At 54.7% G+C, this 20,826-nt stretch overlaps 2 protein-coding genes across 2 annotated transcripts in view; one reads left to right on the forward strand and one right to left on the reverse strand.

Moving 5' to 3' along the window:
• RAB5C (RAB5C, member RAS oncogene family) overlaps nucleotides 1-19,459 on the forward strand; it is a 25,852-nt gene extending 6,393 nt beyond the window's left edge. The window contains exons 2-6 of the mRNA XM_002719392.5: nucleotides 12,594-12,844; nucleotides 15,447-15,598; nucleotides 15,806-15,928; nucleotides 17,787-17,880; nucleotides 18,550-19,459. Coding sequence (XP_002719438.1) covers nucleotides 12,679-12,844; nucleotides 15,447-15,598; nucleotides 15,806-15,928; nucleotides 17,787-17,880; nucleotides 18,550-18,665 — 651 coding nt within the window. The 5' untranslated portion in view covers nucleotides 12,594-12,678 and the 3' untranslated portion in view covers nucleotides 18,666-19,459. The remainder of the gene's footprint in view (nucleotides 1-12,593; nucleotides 12,845-15,446; nucleotides 15,599-15,805; nucleotides 15,929-17,786; nucleotides 17,881-18,549) is intronic.
• Nucleotides 19,460-20,029: 570 nt separating this feature from the next.
• On the reverse strand, nucleotides 20,030-20,670 carry HSPB9 (heat shock protein family B (small) member 9). The gene has a single exon (XM_008271495.4). It carries the CDS (start codon nucleotides 20,535-20,537, stop codon nucleotides 20,049-20,051), a length of 489 nt encoding a protein of 162 aa, XP_008269717.1. The 5' UTR covers nucleotides 20,538-20,670; the 3' UTR covers nucleotides 20,030-20,048.
• Between the last annotated feature and the right edge of the window lie 156 nt (nucleotides 20,671-20,826).

Here is a 20,826-nt window from a genome sequence, read left to right on the forward strand (position 1 = left end):
TGCTGCCAACCCCTCTCCCACACACCCTTCAGCCCGGTCCAGGTCCCGTAAACTCATCTTCAAGAACACGGGCTTATGGTAGCGAGTCATGAGATGGGCTGCTGCTTTTTATTTAGTTACTTTTTTTTTTTTTTTTTTTTGACAGGCAGAGTGGACAGTGAGAGAGAGAGAGACAGAGAGAAAGGTCTTCCTTTTTGCCGTTGGTTCACCCTCCAATGGCCGCCGTGGCCAGCGCGCTGCGGCCGGCACACCGCACTGATCCGATGGCAGGAGCCAGGTACTTATCCTGGTCTCCCATGGGGTGCAGGGCCCAAGTACTTGGGCCATCCTCCACTGCACTCCCGGGCCACAGCAGAGAGCTGGCCTGGAAGAGGGGCAACCAGGACAGAATCCGGCGCCCCAACCGGGACTAGAACCCGGTGTGCCGGCCCCGCAAGGCGGAGGATTAGCCTAGTGAGCCGTGGCACCGGCCTATTTAGTTACATTTTTTAAAAGATTTATTTATTTATTTGAAAGCAGAGAGACAGAGATTTTCCATCCTCTGGTTTACTCCCCAAATACCCACACAGCCAGGGCTAGGCCAGTTCAAACCCAAGAACCAAGAATTCTATCCAGGTCTCCCATGTGGGTGGCAGGAACCCAAGTACTTGAGCCGTCCTCTGCTGCCTTCTCACCAAGTGCGTTAGCAGGAAGCTGAATCAGAAGCGTGGAGTAGTTGGGACTGGAGTAAAAATTTCATTATGGGAGCCAGTGTTGTGGCGGAGCAAGGTAAGCTGCCATCTGCAATGCCAGCATCCCGTATGGGCACCAGTTTGTGTCTCAGCTGCTCCACCTCTGATCCAGCTCCCTGCTAATGGCCTGGGAGTGAAAGATGGCCCAAGTGGTTGGGACCCTGTCACCCACATGAGAGATCTGGAAGAAGCTCCTGGTGCAGCCCTGGCTGTTGTGGGTGTTTGGGGAGTGAAACAGCAGATGAAAGATCTCTCTCTATCTCTTATCTCTCCTTTTCTCTCTATAACTCTTTCAAATAAATAATTATATCTTCATTTTAAAAAATATTTATTTATTTGAAAGAATTAGAGAGAGAGGTCTTCCTCTCTCTCCCAATGGGCAGGAGCCTGGAGCATCATCCAGGTCTCCCATGTGGGTGCAGGGGCCCAAGGACTAGGGCTGTTCTCTACTGCTTTCCCAGGCATGTTAGGAAGGAGCTGGATTGGAAATGGAACAGCCAGGACTCGAACTGGCTCCCACATGGGATCCTTGCACTGCAGGCGGCAGCTATACCCACTACACCACAGTTCTGCCTGTCCCCCACCCCCACCTTTTTTTTTTTTTAAGACGCATAGCCTTAAAAAAAAAAAAAAAAAAAAGGAATTCCAGTATGGAACGCGAGCATCCCAAGCAGCAGCCCTACAATGGCTACCTGTATTTATTTATTTTGAAAGCATATTTCCTGTCTCAGGAGTTAGAAGCACACTGAAGGTAGTTCAGAGTTTGCTGAAGCCCCACCCTCGTCTCCCGGTCACTGACATCTCGGCAGTGTTGTACAGTAAGCCCTGGGCTTTGTCCAGATTTGCCTGGATTTTACCCAGTGACTTCAGTCCCAGGAGCCCACCCAGGAGCCATGTTGAATTTAGTTGTCACCTGTCCTTAGGCTCCCTCTCGGCTGACAGTTTGTCTCACTGGCTTCAGAATCTGTGACCTTGGCAGTTTGACATGGTACAGGTAGAAGTCCAGCAGCTAGGGTTCATCTGTTTGGCGAGGGTTGGGGAAGCCTGCAGGGGGATGTGCCCTGGCCGTCACGTTGTCTCCAGGGTACCTGCAGTCAACGTGAGTTAACGCGGTCAGTGTCAGTGCCGATCTTGGGGCTGAAGTGATGGGCGTCAGCCTGCTTTGCAGTGAACTTATTCTCTACCTACCCCCTTTTTACTGTCTTTGGAAGGAAGTCGTGCGTGCAGCCCACGCATAAGGAGTGGGGAGTTACGTGCCCCTCCAGAGGGCCGAGTTTCCACGTGAACTGTTCAGGTCTTCTATACAAGGGATTTGTCCCTTCTCCCCCGTGTTTTTATTTTTTCCATTATTTCTGCCCATGTGGACGCACGGACGTGTAGTTAAGGCTGCGTGACTATTGCTCACACTGTCCCCGCTTCAGTCGGCTGCTCTTCCCGCTCCCATTGAGCCTCTCATTGAAGGCTTTTCTGATGATATATATATATATATATTTTTTTTTTTTTTTTTTTTTTTGCGTGCTTCCTTACTGGCTGATGCTACGAGCTGCGGCAGACCCACCTTGTATCTTTCTTCCTCCATCCTAGAATCAGCTGTCTCTGCAAGGCTCCCGCCTTTCTAGCAGCATTTTCTCTCAAGTGTGTTTCTGCGGGGGTGTGTGGAGGGTTCCAGTTGCCTCTTGTGACTGGTGCGGTCACCGGGGTCTCCGGAGCGGGCTAAGGCGGAGAAGCGGCAGAGAAGCAGCGGAGACCCGCCCTGTGGGGGTGGGCTCTGGTCCAGGAGCCGACCCCCACAGCAGACTGGTGCTCTCCTGTTCCTCGTACTTCTTCCCCCTGCCTAAAACTGCAAGTGACCCAAGAAGTGGTCAGCTCTGGTGCTTTCTAGGGTGTCTGCTAACCAGCTGGGGAGGTGTGGTATGCAGGGGCTGAGTTCTGCAGGCACACCTTCCTGCGTTCTGAGTCTGAGGTGCCATGTGAAACCTCACGGGGTCAAGCCAGCATCCTTTGGTGCCATTCAGAAAAGGCCCTTCTGTGTAGGAGGATGTGGGCAGGCCCTGGGAGGCTGTCAGCTGGGCTCCGATCCTGAAGCGTTGACCAGCTGAAATCCTCCTGTGGTACTGTCACCCCCGTGCAGTTTTGTTTATTTATGCGAAAGAGTTACAGAGAGGCAGAGAGAGAGAGAGAGAGAGGTCTTCCATCTGCTGGTTCACTCCCCAGATGGCCACAATGGCCAGAGCTGCACCAATCCGGAGCCAGGAGCTTCTTCTAGGTCTCCCACGTGGGTGCAGGGGTCCAAGGTCTTGGCATCTTCTTTAAGCCTCGTTTTTTTTGTTTGTTTGTTTGTTTTTTTTTTTTGTTTTTTTTTTTTTTTTTTTTTTTGACAGGCAGAGTGGACAGTGAGAGAGAGAGACAGAGAGAAAGGTCTTCCTTTGCCGTTGGTTCACCCTCCAATGGCCGCCGCGCCGCGCTGATCCAATGGCAGGAGCCAGGAGCCAGGTGCTTTTCCTGGTCTCCCATGGGGTGCAGGGCCCAAGCACCTGGGCCATTCTCCACTGCACTCCCTGGCCACAGCAGAGAGCTGGCCTGGAAGAGGGGCAACCGGGACAGAATCCGGCGCCCTAACCGGGACTAGAACCCGGTGTGCCGGTGTCGCTAGGCGGAGGATTAGCCTAGTGAGCCGCGGCGCCGGCCCTAAGCCTCGTTTTTAAAAGGAACGCTGGTTTCTTTGTCAGCTGTCCGATTGCTGTTCCCTCCCCCTGTCTGCAACTGAACTACTTCTCTTTCCTGAAAGAGGCTTTGAGATGCAAGGAAGGACTTTTGGCCTTTAAGATGCTCTGTGTTGTGGAACTTACTTTCTTTAAGGAGCTGCAGTTTGTCTAGAGGGGAGCTTCCACTTGATGCTGCCCTCTTGGACAGTGGTGACCCCACCTCTGTTCTTAGGGCTTCAGGATAGGGGCATTGACAGGACCTTGAGACACCAGCCCTCCTGTGAAAATGGCCAGAGAGGTCCTGTGAGGGGCTTCGGAAGTCCAGCAGGGAGGAGGGATCAGGGATGTGTGAGTAGTGTCTGCACATGTGCATTGAGGGGTCTGCCGTCTTCACAGAGAATTCCAGGGGCCCCTGAACATTGCCGGGTGTGCCTGTTGCTAAGATTCTTGCGTACCATGTCTTCCCAGCAGCCCTGGGAGATGGGTAGTAGTAGTACTTATTTTCCATGTAAGGAAACCTACTTTCCATGGGTTCAGTGACACACAACCCTGGTAAGTGGTGGCTCCAAGATTTGATCTGAAGTCTGTCTGGAGCGCTGTGCTCCTGAGAAGCTGGGTGTGGCTCTGGTGGGGATCCAGTCTGGCTGGCTGGTGGATGTGTATTTTAGCCCTCAGCTGCCCCCATTCTCTTGCCAGGCCTACCTAGGCTGTCCCCGTATCACCCGCTCAGCCCACCATATTTATGTGCACCTGCTGGGTGCCGGCTTGATCTTCTGTGCTGTTCAAACAGAGGAGGCTGACAGTCTAGCCTTCGGGAACTTTGTCATGTGATCCTTTTCATCTGCCCCAGTACTCTTAGTTCCTCTTGCTTTCTCATGCTCAACCCTTAAGCCCCCAGGAGTCAACCTTTGCCACCTACAAGAGTCTGAGGAGAACGTGGGGCCATGGAAGTAGCAGCGTGTTCGTTCACTGAACGCGTTTAGACCCGCTCATTGCTCGATGTCTTCACCTGGCACTGTTCTGCCTTTTGTCGAGCAACAATTAAGAAGGACAAAATCTGTCGAAAGTGTGCTCGTGTCCAAGCCATCATCCCGTGCATCTCACAGTGAGAACTTTGACCTTGTTCTTGTTGGTTGGGCAGGCTCTGACCACAGTGTGTGTGTGGTGTCTGAACAAGAGGAATTTGGTTTGCTGGTGTCTGATACCTGATTCTCTTTTTAAACCCTGCTCTCCTCTAATGCGCCCTCTGCTCTGTGCAGGAGCTAAGGACAAAGCAGAGAGGGCAGTGATTTAAAACCAAAATCATTTAAAAATTATTTATTTTTTTTAATTAAAGATTTATTTATTTATTTGAAAGTCAGAGTTACACAGAGAGAGAGAGAGAGAGAGGTCTTCCATCCACTGGTTCACTCCCCAACTGGCTGCAATGGCCGGAGCTGCACCAATCCAGAGCCAGGAGCCAGGAGCTTCTTCTGGCTCTCCTGCGTGGGTGCAGAGGCCCAAGGACTTGGGCCATCTTCCACTGCTTTCCCAGGCCACAGCAGAGAACTGAATAAGAAGTGGAGCAACCAGGACTTGAACCAGCACCCATATGGGATGCCAGCTTTGCAGGCAGCTCTACCCACTACACCACAGCGCCAGCCCCTAAAAGTGATTTCTTTTGTTATTTGCTTTTTGTCAAGACGGGAAGAGTCTGCGAGCAGTGTCAGTTGCTGGAGTGAGAAGCTGGGTGAACAGGTGCTGCTGGTGGCCCTGACTCCCAGCAGAGGCTCATGGAGTCCTGTGCCTGGGGCAGGAGCACAAGCGGCAGCTGTCCTGGCCCCCGCAGAGCCCTGCCCAAGACTGAGGGGAAGACGAGACGAGCTGTGCGTTGATAAGGTTCCCGTCAGTAACTTCCTGAGCAAATAGTACCTGCACGAGCAAAACAAATGCAGGGCAGCTGGGAGCACTGTGGGCCAGATCCCAATCCGTCCCGACTGGCGCCGGTGTGACATCTGCACCATCCCAGGACAGCAGCAGGTGGTGGGCGGGGCCAGGGTGGGGGTGAGTCACCACACAGCTGCCGTCCAGCGCATCCCCCCGTGCCCTGTGCCTGGACATGTATGTAGATTTGGGCCATGAAAAGCGCCAGATTTCAGGTGAGCTTGCACTTGGGGCAGAGAATCCGCCGCAGCCTCCCTCCTGAGGTGTGCTGAGCTGCACACCAGACTGTCTCAGGGCTGTCAGTGGAAGGGCCTGGTTCCCGGCTGCCCGTCAGAATCAGTAGGCAGGACACACCTTGCCTAAGAGAGCTGCAGCCAGTCCCCTGCGTGTGGGCCTATGTCGCCTCCCCACTGCGCAAACTCCAGGCTGCTCTGTGGGCATGCAGGGCTGGTGACTGCAAATCCTGGAGCTGCCCATGGATCATGGGACCCTTTTGTGGACGGTGCAGGTGGACCACACTGGCCCGCTGTGCCAGCAGATCTGTGGAGCCTTGCTCCCTTTGGGTGCAGGAAGAGGTTGAGCCGAGCTTGGAGGTTTCCATCCTCACCTGAAAGTTAGTGCTGACTCTGCTGCTCCCTGGGCCTCTCCAGGGAACCCATCTCTCGGCAGAAGCTGAGATGGAGAACAGGGAGAAGTTTCTGGGTGTTCTTGCTGGGGCAGTGCCTGGGAAGCTGGGGGCTGTCTAAAGTGACCCATGCCTTCCATGCAAAGAAAAAGGCCACTGTGGGAGCCTGCTGAGCTCTGGCCTGGCTGGCTCCTGACAAGGCTTCAGGTTCAGCCTAGGCAGTGTGTGGAGCAGGACAACCTGGTAAGGTGTGTCCACGGTTTAAGTCAGGGGCTTCTGCACGCTGGCCTCTTCTGCAGGCGTTGGAGGGGTTGGGGGCTCGCAGAGGCTCTTATGGACTCCACTGGGGCCTCTGTGTGGGGTGGAAGTCTAGGCGCTCAGCTCAGCCCACAAGCTGTATCATTCAAAGGGAAATGTGCTGGAACTAACCTTCCTTAAGGAAGCTGGTTGAACTGGGACAGATTCAAGGCCCTGTCCTAGGGGTAGGGGACCCAGCTCACCCTGAGCGCCCCTCTGGCATGACTTCCTTCCCTTTGCTCTCCTGCTGCCACCTCCCTAAGCCACCTGTCTCCTGGTGGGGCAAAGAGCCCAACACATCTCATCTGGGCTGTTAGCCTCTGGCTTCCTGGGCCCAGCTTCCTCTCCGGCTCTCCAGTGAGACGCAGGCCCTGTGTACAGCAGTCCCGTGGACCTGGTCACGTGGGAGGATGCCCGGCTCTTTGCTTCCCCCCACCCTCTGCAGGTGTTCTGTGGACAGGGCATCACAGCACTGTCACCTCTTTCTCCCCACTGAAAAGACTTCTCTGTTTAGTATCATGAGGCTCTAAGTGACATCAGCAAAGTCCAGAAAGTAAACACATCTTGAATACGCAGCAGTCACAGCTTTTATGGGGACCCCACTGTCTTGCTCTGTGTTTGTGTTTAACATTTGAGTCTCTCTGTTCTCTTTTGGTCTTCCAATTCAGCCATCATGATTATGATTGTCTTTAATATTATTATTCTGAATATTCTGAATTATTATTCTGAATGAAGTTTTCATGCTAATGAGGCAGGAAATATATACTGGGGAGCTGAATTGGCTTCATAGCATTTTTTGGCTTTAATTTCTCATTATTATATGCAAAATTCTAGCCTACAGCATTTTTTACCTTCTTATTGACACATACTTTGTACAGAGTTTACAGATCACAAGTGTACAGCCTGATGGAGTTTTACTTTAGTATAATCCATGTATCTACTGCCCAAATCAAGATGCAGAATCCATCCAGCAATGTCTTTCAGTTGGTCGTGACTGGTTCACCCCTAGCCAACAGCCATATTTTATGAGAACTTACATGGAAGGTTGCAGTCCTCATTACGCACCGACTGCAACGACACTGTTAATGTTCTCAGGTTTCCTTTCAGTCTCTGGTAGGAAGCCTCGCTTGAGTTAGGGGTCCTGGACTTGGGTTCTGGTCACCCACTAGCTGTGGGACCCTGTGCAGGTCTCCTCACCTCAGCTTCATTGTCTTCTCTGTGATCGATGAGAGCAGGATTTTTGTCTGAAGACCCAACCAGTCAAAGCTGGTTAACCAGCCTGAGTAAACCAAACATCCTACTTTTTGGACCTTCACCTTCAGCTTAACGCTGGGCTACCCACTCTGCTTTGTTCCATTTAACCTTCCCAGCAGCCCTGTGCAATTAGTATTAGATAATACCATGTATAGATAAGGAACTGAAGCTGATAATGATCACCTGTGTGACTTGGCCAAGGTCACATGGCTGGTAAGTAGCAGAGCCAGGCGCGGCCTCCCAGGCCCCTGTGTACTAGACATGTTGGGGAAAGTGCAGGTACCTTGTGTGGCTCAGGGCTCTTTTGCCCCACGTTCTTCTTCTTGCGGTCTGCAGCCAGCTCGAGGCCTGGGCAGTCCTGCTCTGAGCACCTCCTCTGTTCCTGTGTGCAGGTGCCGCTGGGTTTCCCCTTCGAGGCAGAGCTGTGTTCTTGAGCCGTGGGTCAATCATCTTCCCAGCTAATCCGAGGTTTGCAGAACCTTGGCTCCATGTGGCTTTCTTTTACTGTCTTCCCCTTTGGCCTTTGAACCTAATTACCTCTCCTCCTGAGTCCCTGCTTGTCTTTAAGTCACTTCTGCTGTTGCCTTCTCTAGCCCCCTCTGTGTTAAACAGTAGGAATGCTTTTTTTCCAGATCAGAGTGTAGCTGAAGAGTCACTGGCCAGAACCACTCCAGGGAGCCGGGGCGGGGTCATTTGGCTAACCTTGAGTGAGGGAGTCCCCACCCACCCTGCAGTCCACAGTCTGGTTTCCCTAATCAGCTCACTATCCAGGCTGTGCCAGGACTCTTAGCTAGAGGAAGTCTCTAAAGCAAACAGGAAGCACAAGAGACACCCATCAGCTGGAATTGCTCACCCTTTACCAGGAAGGACAAAAAGTATGAAGTGGGTGACTTCATGGGTTAGAGGAGAGAGGTGAACGTGGCTCGTGGGGGCTGGGGGAGGAGCAGCGCTGGGCAGCACCTGGTGTCTGGAAGTCTTCAGTTGTGGAGTGAGCTGATGCCAGGCTCGCCTTCCTCCCTCCCGTCCACCTGCCCCGTCCCCTGCGCCATCCCTGCCTTTCTCTCTCGCCTTCCTCCCTCCTTCCTGTACCAACTGTCGCTCTCGTACTTAGGTTGGCTGCTTGTTGTCACTTGGGGAACTTGTTTTAAAACTGCCTAGTTTGGGCTCCACCTCTGGAGAGTCTAACGCAGCCGCTCAGAGTTATTTTCTAAATACCCTGATGAAAAAGAGTTAGCGCCCCACTGAGCTGCCGCGCCCAGAGCACAGGAAGCCCAGAGCAAGGAGGAGCCGTGCGCCACTTTTCCTTTCTCTTTCCCCCGCACCCCCAAGAGCTCCGGAGCTGCCCGTGCACTAGGCCAGGGTGTTGAGAAGCCTAGATGCCTCTGCACTTGCATGGGCACCGAATATGGTACCCCGAGGGCCTGTGTCCCCTCCCATACCCCGTGGGAGGCACGAGGTGGGTGCTGGTGCCTCCCTCAGTGGCCTCTGGCAAACCAGGGTCCTGGTTGGGGGGTGGGGGTGGGGAAGTGGGTCAGGACAAGGTGAGTCTCTTGCGTGGCTCTGAAACTCCACTGCTGCCATTATTCTCTTAAAAAAAAAAAAAGCTTTGGCCTGTTCTGTATCTCAGGCCACTTTATAACGTCAGCTCTCAAGCAGAATTCGATTTTTGACTCAAAAAAGACTTTTACCACGCCATTCTTGGTATAATCCCCATCACTTGACTACGCAGCAGGTTATTTTTGTGACTGGTTCGGAGGAGAGATTTGTATCCCCAGGAGCTTGGATAGCTCAGTGTGAATTCACCTGTAGCGCCTGGCAGAGGTGTATCTTCCAGTCTCAGGAGGAGACGGCATCAGCTTCCTGGGGTCCCGAGTCTGGTCTCACCTGCCCTAGACATCTCCGTGTCTCCGTGTACCCTTAATGCAACACTGGCTTCCTCCGGGCTTTAGTGACCTCGTGACCGTTAAGTGAGGCCAGGAGAACCATGAGGCAACCAGCCATAAAAAGTGCTGTGTGTGCCTGCCCAGGTGTCTGGAGGCCTGGCCTGGTGACGAGGCAGAACACACGACCAGCCAGTTGAGGCCAGGTAGGGCCTGCGTCGGTTCGTTGGGGAGGCCAAGTCTGTTCACCGGTAGTCTTCAGGAAGGTGTTGATATTGATCACATCAGTAGCATTACTTGCTGTTTACATGCGCGAGACACTTGGCAGACACTGTCTGACCCTGCCGTGCTGTGCGTGAGTGAGTGATGAGGACACTGAGGTTCTTCTGTGCAGTTTCCCACAAGTGGTGGGAGACAGTCCCTGATGCCCGAAGCTCGTGGCCTGTGCAGCAGCCACTGTAGCCCTGGCTGTGCTTCAGTGGCACCTGCAGATACCTGCTCCAGACCAGCATGGACCTCGGGGGCTGGCTGCATGGGTGCCTCTGATGTGCAGACAAGCTTGAGAGCAGCTGCCGTTGGTCGTCTCCCCTGTGGGTTTGGAAACGCAGTGGCTGGGGAGGGGCGAGACTTAGACTTGCTCTCTGTGTTTCTCGACTTAACAGATGCTGGTTGCTCCATAGCTGCTCTGGTTTTCTGGAATCAGGGACTTGGTTTTTTTGTTTGCCTCTCCCCTCTCGGCTGTAACTCCTCCCCGAGTGCCCCACCCGAGGTCTGTGTCTCAAGGACTCAGGGTAATGACCAAGCTGTGGTTTTCCCGCTGTCGCTGTCGCCCTGCCTGGCCAGGCAGCTTCTCCTGCTGCTGGGAGTACTCCAGACAGCAGCATCCCTGGGGCTGCTGCCAGAGCCAGACCTTGGCGGGCTAGCAGAGCCGCTGCCACAAAGACTCCCATTCACCCAGCGGGCCAGACCAAGCAGAGGGTGGGCTCGGCTGGCACTGTTCTTCCGCAGCAGGGAGAGTGGCACAGTCACCAGTGAGCCTGAACAGGTGGGCAGCCCAGGTTTGCACCCAGACTCTGTCACCAAATGCTGGGTGGCCTGGACCAGGGAATTTAATCCCTGAGTGCCATGTTATTTACTTGCAAAATAGGAGGCTGTTTTAAAGCTTAAAAGAGATAATGGCTGTGCAGCTGCTCAGTAAATGTTAACTGGAGTTCCAGTGTGAGGAAGGCGTCCAGCAGCACCTTGTGTCCCCCTGGGCGGGGGCCTGGGAAGGCGATTCTCGTCACTGACTGAGAGCCTGCCCTCCCGTGCTTCCTTCCTTGTACTTTTGGGGAAGAGGGGGCACTCACTGCAAACCCCCTTTCCTTTGCTGCTATCCGGAAAGGAAACCGCTGTTCCTGGTTAGTGAATCATTCTTCCTGGAGCTCACTTTTAAACAAGTTGCTAGGAGAACTTGGATATGGAAAACGATTTGAGGTTGAACAAAGCAAGTCCTTTGCTGGCAGCTTCGTGCATGTGCAGAGGCCGCCACTTCCCCCAGACATCCTCTGCTCCTGCACAGCCCGTCCAGTGTCCAGGAGGGAGCGAGCTCCTGTGCTCAGGGCCGGACACCTCCTAGACAGGGCAACTCGGGCAGAGGGCAGTTGAATAAAAACTAGTGCAGACGCCGCCCGCGCTGTGCGGGACCTGATGCCTGCCTGATGCGTCCTTCTTGGTAAAGCCTTCTCTACCTGCTCGGAGACCTTCTGCTGTAAATCTGCTATAGGCTTCTGCCTTTGTGCCTTTTCCACTTCCAAAGTAGACATAACGGTGGGGCCTCCCTCAGACAGTGACCGAGCCGTCAGCTCAGGGTTGGGGTCCGGGTCTCCAGGGCTGGGTTTGTCTCCGTCTTTCCCCACCTCCCAGTAATTCTTTTCTTTTTTTAAAACTGTTTTTCTCCATATTAATTTTCTCTTGTACCTAAACTCTTTTTGATTTATTTGAGAGGCAGAGAGAGTGACAAAAAGAGTTCTCACCCACTGGTTAACTCCCCAAATGCCTGTAGTGACCAGGGGGCGGAAGCTGGGATCCAGGAACTCAGCTCCCTTCTCCCACAGGGGAGCAGGCGGGAGCCCGACATCTTGTGCCATCACCGATGCTTCCCAGGGTCCGTGTTAGCGGGACTCAGGTTCAGGAACTGGGGCTGAGGATTGAACCCAGGCCCTCGGACGTGGGACGTGCGGGCATCCTAGCGCCTGTCTTAACCAGTGGGTTAAATGCTTGCCCCTCCCCTCCCCCGATTCTCTCTCTGTGTCACCCCCTTCCTCTGCCAGAAGAGACTGGAACTGAGGTCTCTGTTTGAAAGGGAAAGTTGGCAGCTGTTCCAGCCGCTAGCAGAGCGCTGGCTTTGATATGTGCTTGTGTGTGTGTGTGCTTTGTTTTTTAATGCGTGTGAGACTCTGGCCTGTCACCATGAGAAAAAGGCTTAGGATGAGAGAGTGATTTGATTCCGGTGCACACAGCCCCATCTCACGTGAAGATGGTGGAGCCGCCCTGCGGAGGGTGGCAGGACGAGACATGGCCACTCTAAGAATAGCTGGCACAGGCCAGGCTGTGGTTTTGTTTTTCCACACCATCTCTCATAGGACTTTTATTCAACATAAGTGCAGGCTGTGGTTTTGAGAGCCAGCAAAGCTGGCCGAGCACCTTATCCGAGGAACTCTCTAACGGGACTCCCTGTACCCTCGTCTTCCTCACGCCCCCTCTCTCTGCACCGGGGCAGGCTTGTCCTAGCCTCCAGCCTACAAGTTCATTGTTTGGTGACCTAAATCCTGGTATCTTCCTGGGCTTTTTTTTTTTTTTTTTTTTGGTAGCCCAAAGAGCCTGTTGATGTAGTCCAGCCAGCTGGCGCACCTCCCATCCGTATCTGTGTGTTTATTGTAGGTGAATTCATGCTATTTGAGATGGGGAAGCCAGGGACCTAAAGGTGGGAGAGCGCTTTGCTCCTTACTCCTCTGTGGCTGTGGAGCAAGCAGATGTGGAGTCCAGCCCAGTGAGGGTTCTTCTGACTTCTGGGGCGCAGGGCGGGAAGGCAGCGAGCAGGCCAGCAGGGAGGGCGAAGGGAGAGACCTGGGGCTTCAGCGGGGCTCCCCGTATGGGCCTCTGGACTGACCCAATGTCTTCCCTTTCTCCCTTGCAGCCGGAGGCCCCCTCCCCACAAGTGCCTCTTTGCATAGCTCTGGCCTCCAGCCTGCACTCACTGGTCCCAGCACACGAGACAGGCCATGGCGGGTCGGGGAGGCGCAGCGCGACCCAATGGACCGGCCGCCGGGAACAAGATCTGTCAGTTCAAGCTGGTCCTGCTGGGGGAGTCTGCGGTGGGCAAGTCCAGCCTTGTCCTCCGCTTTGTCAAGGGGCAGTTTCACGAGTACCAGGAGAGCACAATTGGAGGTGAGTGGGCACCAGGAGTCTGGGTGACCTCAGCGCGGCTGAAAGAACGCCCTGGCCTCGAGGAGCGAGGAGCGTGCAGGCTCCTGCCCAGGGGGCAGCGCGGCGCCGGCATCCTCCACGAGCACTGCTGGGAGTCAGACTGCTTCCTGGCCTGCTTCTGCCCATGCTGTCTGCGTGGCGCGGCGGCGGCCCCGCCCCAGGGGGAGGCCGGCTCTGGACCCCTGGGACTTCTTTCTGTCGCAGGCATTTGCTGTGCCTGGCCGGGCACCGGCGTGGTGAGTCACAGCTGCGCTGTGGGCTCCTGTGTCTGATGCTCTCGCCCTTTCTGGAACTCAGTCTGCTTTTGATCCCTCCTGGTCAGCATTTAGGATGTGAGTAAGGGTCTCAGTCAGCGCCTTCCTTGGTGGCCAGTACCAAGCTTGCAAGGCCCGGGCCGGCGCTGGCGTTGAGTCATCCCTTCTTGACCATTGGGGGAGCCTTCCAGGCAGCTGGGAGCGAAATGGACGGTGTCAGCAGTCTTCCCGCTGCCTCCTCAGCACTGGGGCAGGCGCTCAGAGGGGAAGTGAAGCGGCGCCCAGGCCGCGCGAGGCAGGGGAGGCAGACCAGGAGAGCAGAGCGCCTTCTCCAGCCCTGCGACGCTTGCCATGAAGCGTCTACACCCTGCCCTGCAGGCCCCGTGAAAGTCAAGCTATGGGTGGCCATAGAGGAATGGGTTTGGGAGCTGGTGGGGTGGCTGCGAGGCCTGGGGCAGGCAGGGGCTCTGGGGAAGCCAGCGTGGACACAGGACAGCGTGTCCCTCTGCAGCGGCCCAGCTGAGCACATGAGTGTCCTCAGGAAACCGAAAGGGCAGTGCCGCCCCGGGGCCGGAGCAGGTCTCCGCTGGACCGTCCTCGTGAGCGGGAGGGGAGGGCGCTGCTGCGGCCCCCAGACGGCCCAAGCGCATTTCCCTTCGCCTGTGCTTGCTCGTGTGGGTCCGTGAAGAGTGTGCAGCAGCCGCCCACAGACATACACAGTGCTTCCAAGAGTTCATGGCTAATGGAATCAAATGTGAGTTTATTTTGTGCAAAATTTCTTTTCATAATAGGTAGAAAATGAAAATTATGAAAAAAACATGCATAAGTTTCAATATTTTTTGGACCAAAATAAACTCACACTTTTAATTTTTTTTATTATTTTTATTTTTTTATTATTTTTATTTATTGGGACAGACACTGTGGTGCAGTAGTTTAAGCCTCCATCTATGGTGCCAGCATCCCATATGGGTGCTGGTTTGAGTTCCGGCTGCTCCTCTCCAATCCAGCTCTCTACTGATGGCCTGGGAAAGCAGTGGAGGATGGCCCAAGTGCTTGGACCCCTGTACCCATGTGGGAGACCCAGAAGAAGCTCCTGGCTCCTGGCTTCAGATTGGCTTAGCTCCAGCCATTGCTGCCATTTGAGGAGTGAACCAGTGGACGGAAGGCCTCTCTCTCTGTCTCTCCCCCTCTCTATCTGTAACTCTGCCTCTCAAATAAATATATAAATTAAAAAAGAAAAAAAAAAGGTTTGGGCCAGTGCTGTGGCATAATAGGCTAAGTCTCTGCCTGTGGCACCAGCATCCCATGGGTGCCGATACAAGTCCCAGTTGGTCTTCTGATCCAGCTCTCTGCTATGGCCTGGGAAAGCAGTGGAAGATGGCCCAAGTGCTTGGACCCCTGCACCCACGTGGGAGACCCAGAAGAATCCTTTGGCTCCTGGCTTCAGATCGCCCCAGCAGCCATCTAGGGAATGAACCAGTGGATGGAAGACCTCTCTCTGTCTCTTCCCTCTCTCTGTCTGTAACTCTACCTCTCAAATAATTAAATAAATCTTTTTTAAAAATGTATTTATTTTTGAAAGAGTTATATATAGAGAGAGAGATACTTTCCATCCGTTGGTTCACTCCCCAAATCACTGCAATGATCAGGGCTGGGCCAGGCCAAAGCCAGGAGCCAGGAACTTCTTCCAGGTCTCCCACATGGGTGCAGAGGTCCAAGCACTTGGGCCAACCTCCACTGCTTTCCCAAGCGCATTAGCAGGAAGCTGGATTGGAAGTAGAACAGCTGGGACTCGAACTGGTGCCCATAAGGGATGCAGACCCTGCAGATGGCAGCTTAACCTGCTACGTCATAATGCCGGCCCCTTGATTCCATTTTTCCATGAACTTTTTGGTTTGTTTGAAAGATACAGAGACCTCCTACTTGCTGATTTATTCCCTGAATGGACTGGACCCTGCTGAAGCCAGGAGCTGAAAACTCCCCCGTGGAGACAGGGAGCCAGCTACTTGAGCCATCACTTCCTGCCTGCCCGCGTGGACATTAGCAGGGGGCTGGGATTGAGAGCTGAAAGGGTGCCTGGACACCACTTGGGAGGAATGTGGGCCTCCCTGCCCCGAGGGCAAAGGCCAGCCGCTCTCTGCATAGCCATACAAGCCCCCACCTCCAGGCTGCCCAGGGCCTGCTGGGGCGGGGCTTTCTCGTGCCCTTCCCCAAGCCAGGCTTCTGAGTGGCAGAGCCTGGAAGCAGCAGTGGCAGCGCAGGGTAGCTGGCAGCGCCTCCCTGCCTGTGACACGCCCTTCTCTCCACAGCGGCCTTCCTCACACAGACAGTCTGCTTGGACGACACAACGGTGAAGTTTGAGATTTGGGACACAGCGGGACAGGAGCGGTACCACAGCCTCGCTCCCATGTATTACCGGGGGGCCCAGGCTGCCATCGTGGTCTATGACATCACCAACACAGTAAATAGTCCCCCTTCCCCCTTGCCCTTCATCTTCTCAAAGCCCCGGAAATTGGGTTGGAAAAGCCCCGATTTCGGGCGTCTTGACCTGAAGGGGGTGTGGGCAGATCTCCCCTGGCGTCTGGGGCCATCTCACCACGCGGTTTTTACGTAGCCACATCTTAAATCCGTGGGCTGGCCCGACTCGCCTGTGCCTCTGCCTCCTCAGGACACATTCGCACGGGCCAAGAACTGGGTGAAGGAGTTGCAGAGGCAGGCCAGCCCCAATATCGTCATCGCGCTCGCCGGCAACAAGGCGGACCTGGCCAGCAAGAGAGCCGTGGAGTTCCAGGTCGGGGGGCCCAGCTGCTCGGGCTGTGGGAGGCCACGGGGGGGCAGCAGGGAGCTTCCCTCCCTTGGCGTGGGCCTAAGGAGCGCCCCGTGCCCTGCTGTCCTGTTCGTGATTTTCGGCATTTCTGTATGTATTTGTGTGAGAGAGAGCACCGGTAGGTGAAGTGTCTGTCTATTTTGTCTCATAAACTGATTTTTAAATTAAACATTTCCAAAAAGTGCTTCTTTTAAAAAAGAGAATAGGGTTTTTTTTTTTAAAGGTTTGTTTGTTTGAAAGGCCAGGGTGACAGAGTGAGAATGAGTGATATTCCATTAACTGGCTCACTTCCCAAATGCCTGTAACAGCCGGGGCCGGGCAAGGCCAAAGCCAGGAGTCTGGCCCTCCATCCAGGCCTCCCACGTGGGTGCAGGGGCCCATCTACTAGGGCTGTCCTCTGCTGCCTCCCAGGCGCGTTAGCAGGGAGCCGGTGGGGATCGGAGGGCCGGGACTTGAAACAGCCAAGTGGCGGCTTAACCTATCGCGCTGAGACACTACCGCAGGAATACATTTTCATATGAACACACACACAGTAAAATTTAAACAGTGCAAGGAGGTTCATCAGATGCAGTTTTTTAAATTACTTATTTAGAGTGACCTTCCCTTTTTTTTAAAATTTGTTTGTTTGTTTGTCTGAAAGAGTTACAGAGGAGAGGCCGAGGCAGAGCGGTCTTCCATTCGTTGGTTCACTCCTGAAATGGCCACCACAGCCAGGCTGAAGCCAGGAGCCAGGAGTTTCTTCCCACGTGGGTGCAGGGCCAAGCACTTGGGTCATCTTCCTCTGCTTTCCCAGGCCACAGCAGAGAGCTGGATCAGAAGTGGAGCAGCCGGGACTTGAATTGGTGCCCGCGTGAGATGCCAGCACTTCAGATGGCAGCTTTACCCACTACGCCACAGCACCGGCCTCTAAAGATTTATTTATTTACTTGAAAGAGCTACAGGGGCCAGCACTGTGGCTTAGTGGACTAAGCCTCTGCCTGCAGTGCCGGCATCCCATAAGGGCCCTGGTTCTAGTCCCGGCTGCTCCTCTTCCTATCCAGCTCTCTGCTATGGCCTGGGAAAGCCGTAGAAGATGACCTGAGTATTTGGGCCCCTGCACCCACGTGGGAGACCCAGAAGAAGCTCCTGGCTCCTGGCTTCAGATCGTTAGAGCTCCAGCCGTTGTGGCCAGCTGGGGAGTGAACCAGCGGATGGAAGATCTCTCAGTCTCTTTTTCTCTCTCTCTCTCTAATATACCTCTCAAATAATAAATAAAATCTTTTAAAAAAAAGCATCTAAATACATATATAGAGAAACAACGATAAAAATATAGCAGGAGGGCAGGTATGCTGGGAAGAATAACTATATTCCTAAAGTTGTACATATGAAATTTGTATTCCTTAAAAAATAAATTAATTGAAATAATAACAGATACTGGGAAAAAAGTTATGGAAAATGAAAAAGTATATATAGCAGATTTCTCATTTAAAAAAAAAAAAAGAGCTACAGAGAAGGAGAATCAGAGGCAAAGAGAGAGAGAGAAAGCAGTCAAGAGATGTTCCATCTGCTGGTTCACTCCCAAGTGGCTGTGACGGCCAGGGCTGGGCCACACCAAAGCCAGACCATCGTCTGCTGCTTTCCCAGGCACATTAGCAGGGAGCTGGATTGGAAGTGGAGCAGCCAGGACTCAAACTGGCACCCATATGGGATGCCGGCACTGTGGGCAGCATCTTAACCCACTACACCCCAGTGCCAGCCCCCAGAGATTTTTATCCTGAGCTCCAGCCCTTGCCAGCTGCCAACATTTCCCTCCCTCCCTCTTTCTCTCCTTCGTCTGAATCAGGAAGCACAAGCCTATGCAGATGACAACAGTTTGCTGTTCATGGAGACATCAGCAAAGACTGCCATGAACGTGAATGAAATTTTCATGGCGATAGGTGAGTGGCACCTCCCCCTCCCCCACCAAGAGCACACAGCTGGGCGTCCCGCACCATTTGTAACATTTGATGAAGTCGTTTTCTTCTTCATTGTGGCTCTCATATGTGGAGAATTTGTCCCACAAGTTTCTTAAGCCTTAGGATTTTTTTTAGCTCATTTGGCCTGGGGCCATCCTGCCTGGGTTCCACTCCTGACTCTCCCACATATTATTTTTCTGAGGTCTTGGACAAGTTATTTATTTTATTTTATTGTATTTATTTGAAAGAAATCTCCCATCTTCTGGCTTCCTCCTCAAAAGCCCACAGCAGCCAGGGCTGGGCTGGGCCAAAGCCAGGAGCTTCATCCATGTCTCCTGCATGGGTGGCAGGGGCCCAAGTACTTGATCCATCGAGAAGCTGAAATCGCCAGTGGCGCTGGGACTTGAACCCAGGCACTCCCGTGTGGGATGCAGGCCTCCCAAGTGGTGACTGAACCAACAGCAGTCCACACCCTCATCCCTGGACAAACTATTTTACCTCAGTTTCCTGGAACACCAGAGTGCACCTCACACGTTGAAGCCCTCAGTCTGTCTCTGTCGATGGGTGGTACAGGCTGGATCTGGCCACAGGGGGTTGGGAGCAGGGGTTGGGGTACCCCCACCAGGTGTTTCCCTCTTCTTTCTCAAACAGCTAAGAAGCTTCCCAAGAATGAGCCCCAGAGTGCGGCTGGTGCTCCAGGCCGGAACCGGGGTGTGGACCTCCAGGAGAACAACCCAGCCAGCCGGAGCCAGTGCTGCAGCAACTGAGCCCCCCTTGCCCGCCCACTGTCCCCGCCTCCTCCGCCTGGATGACCCGACTGGAATCCACTCTAACCAATCGCACTTAACGCCTCGGGCCACCGCTGGGGGGCAGGGGGAAGGGTCCGCCATGATTTCTCCATATAACTTTGATCATAGGCCGGAGTGAGTTATTCCACCTGCACCTTTCTGTACAAATACTAATTCAATTTTAAGTCTTCAGTCACTTTTTTAATATATATGATCTGCTCTTCCCATTTCCTCCCCTCTCTGCTGGACTCCCACTGCCCTCTGCTGGGAGTGGCCACGTGCTCCTGGACCCCAGCCTCAGCCGAGGGGCCAAGGGGGTCGCAGCAGGTCCCCTGCCTTTCCCTCCTGCCCAGTAGCAGACTCAGCAGGAGCCCCTGCGCCCTTCCCGCGTGTGGAGCCAGCTCAGCTGGGGGCGGTGGGGCAGGCCTTGGGGCGAGGGGAGGGAGAGGCAGCTCCTCCCTCAGCGCTGTCATCGGGCTGCAGCCCCTCCCTGCCCCTGAGGCCCCGCTGGGAGAGAAGCCGCAGCATCACCACAGCATTACCGCGACAGCCACGAGCCCACTGCCCATGACCCCTCCACCCTCGGCCACCCTGACCTCTGGCCCTGAGCCCGGTTCCGACCAAATCACGATGACGAGTATTTGGGGGTGGGTGGGTAAGGGGGGAGTGGGAGGGGATGGAACCAACTTTTTCTGTATTTTGTATTGTATGTTTTCTTCAACATGTAACCAATCAGTATCTTGTCAATATAGTCAGCCGATCGATCGACCTCACACTTGTCTTGTCTTTCTCTGGCAGTTTATCAGAGCACGTCCTGTCTAGCTAACTTGAAGTTACTTTCAAATGAGCCACCAAGGCTTGTTAAACAGCAGCTGCCCCCACCATGGTCACAGAGAGAAAGGCCTTCCCCTGGGCAGCCCCAGCGGGGTGGGGGCAGGGACAAGGCGAGGGTCCTGCATTGGCTGCACCACCAACCCCCTCGGCCCACCCCTGCCGCAGATCAGTCCCTGTTGAAGACTGGTGGTCTCTGGCACCAGAAACCACTGCTGTGGGTGTTTTGGTGGCGCAGTCCCCGGCCTCTGAGGGCCTGAATGCCAGTGTCCGAACGCTGGACTGCTCACAAGGCCAAGGCTGCAGCACCTGGCCACCGCAGCCCACCCCCATCTCACCCGGTCCCTGGTTTCTCAATGCCCCCAACCCCTGGCCCTGGAGTCAGCTAGAGGCTGGAGCACTCCCAGCCCTCTGCTGCCCCCTGCTGGAGCTGCTCCTCCAGCCGACCGGGGCCCTCCTGCCTCCTCTCTACCCCGGGCCCCATCCCCTGAGAAGACAACAGAGGCCAAGGCTGCTGCTCATGGTGGCGGTTTACTGGGTCAGCCTGTTGGAACCCTTCTTCGAGGTGCGGCTCCGGAGTCTTGGGGATGGTCCTGCTTGGGCTTCGGGGGGAGGCAGCGGCCCGCACTGGCCTCGGACCCACAGCTGGCCGGATGGCGTCAGGCAGCAGGTCATGGCGGTGGGATCTAGGTCCGGCGGTAGCTGCATTTGCCGCTGCACCCTCTGCTCCATGCGGTAACCACCCAGTCCCGGGTTGCCGTACTCCCACTGCCGCTGGCCGGTCACCGTCAGGTTCTGCCCAGTCACCTGCACCACCAGCTCCTCGGGGGCGAAGCCCTGCGCGTCCATCTTCATTTGGAAATCGTCTGCGGCCCGGCCATGGTCCTGCACAGCGGCCGGGTGGTCCCTCAGCAGCTGCACCGGCAGTGTGGCCACCTGATTGCGTTCAGCGAGGGCCACACTGGGACTCCTCGACGCCACCTGGTTCCCGTTGGAGAAACTGCTGCCGACCCGCTGCATCCAAGTGAGCAACTGCTCTTCAGGGGCACGAGGCTCCGAACGCAAGGCCCGAGCTCGGCCAGGCGTGTGGACTCCAAGGAAACGGGAGCGGGGTCCTCACGAGGCCCCGCGCGGCTCCCCCGGGTCGGGTTGGGTCGGGTCGGGTCAGGCGGGGGCAGCTCATTCCCTTTGACTTCCGCAAACTTCGGCTGGGTCCGGGGTCAGCTCTGCCCGTCCTGCCTCCAGGAGCGGGCTGTCAGTTGCTCAGGAGCACCCGCTATACTTTTACCCTGGCCCTGCCCTTTCTCCA

The sequence above is a fragment of the Oryctolagus cuniculus genome, chromosome 17 (genome assembly GCF_964237555.1).
Source record: "Oryctolagus cuniculus chromosome 17, mOryCun1.1, whole genome shotgun sequence".
NCBI classification, from domain to species: Eukaryota; Metazoa; Chordata; class Mammalia; order Lagomorpha; family Leporidae; genus Oryctolagus; species Oryctolagus cuniculus.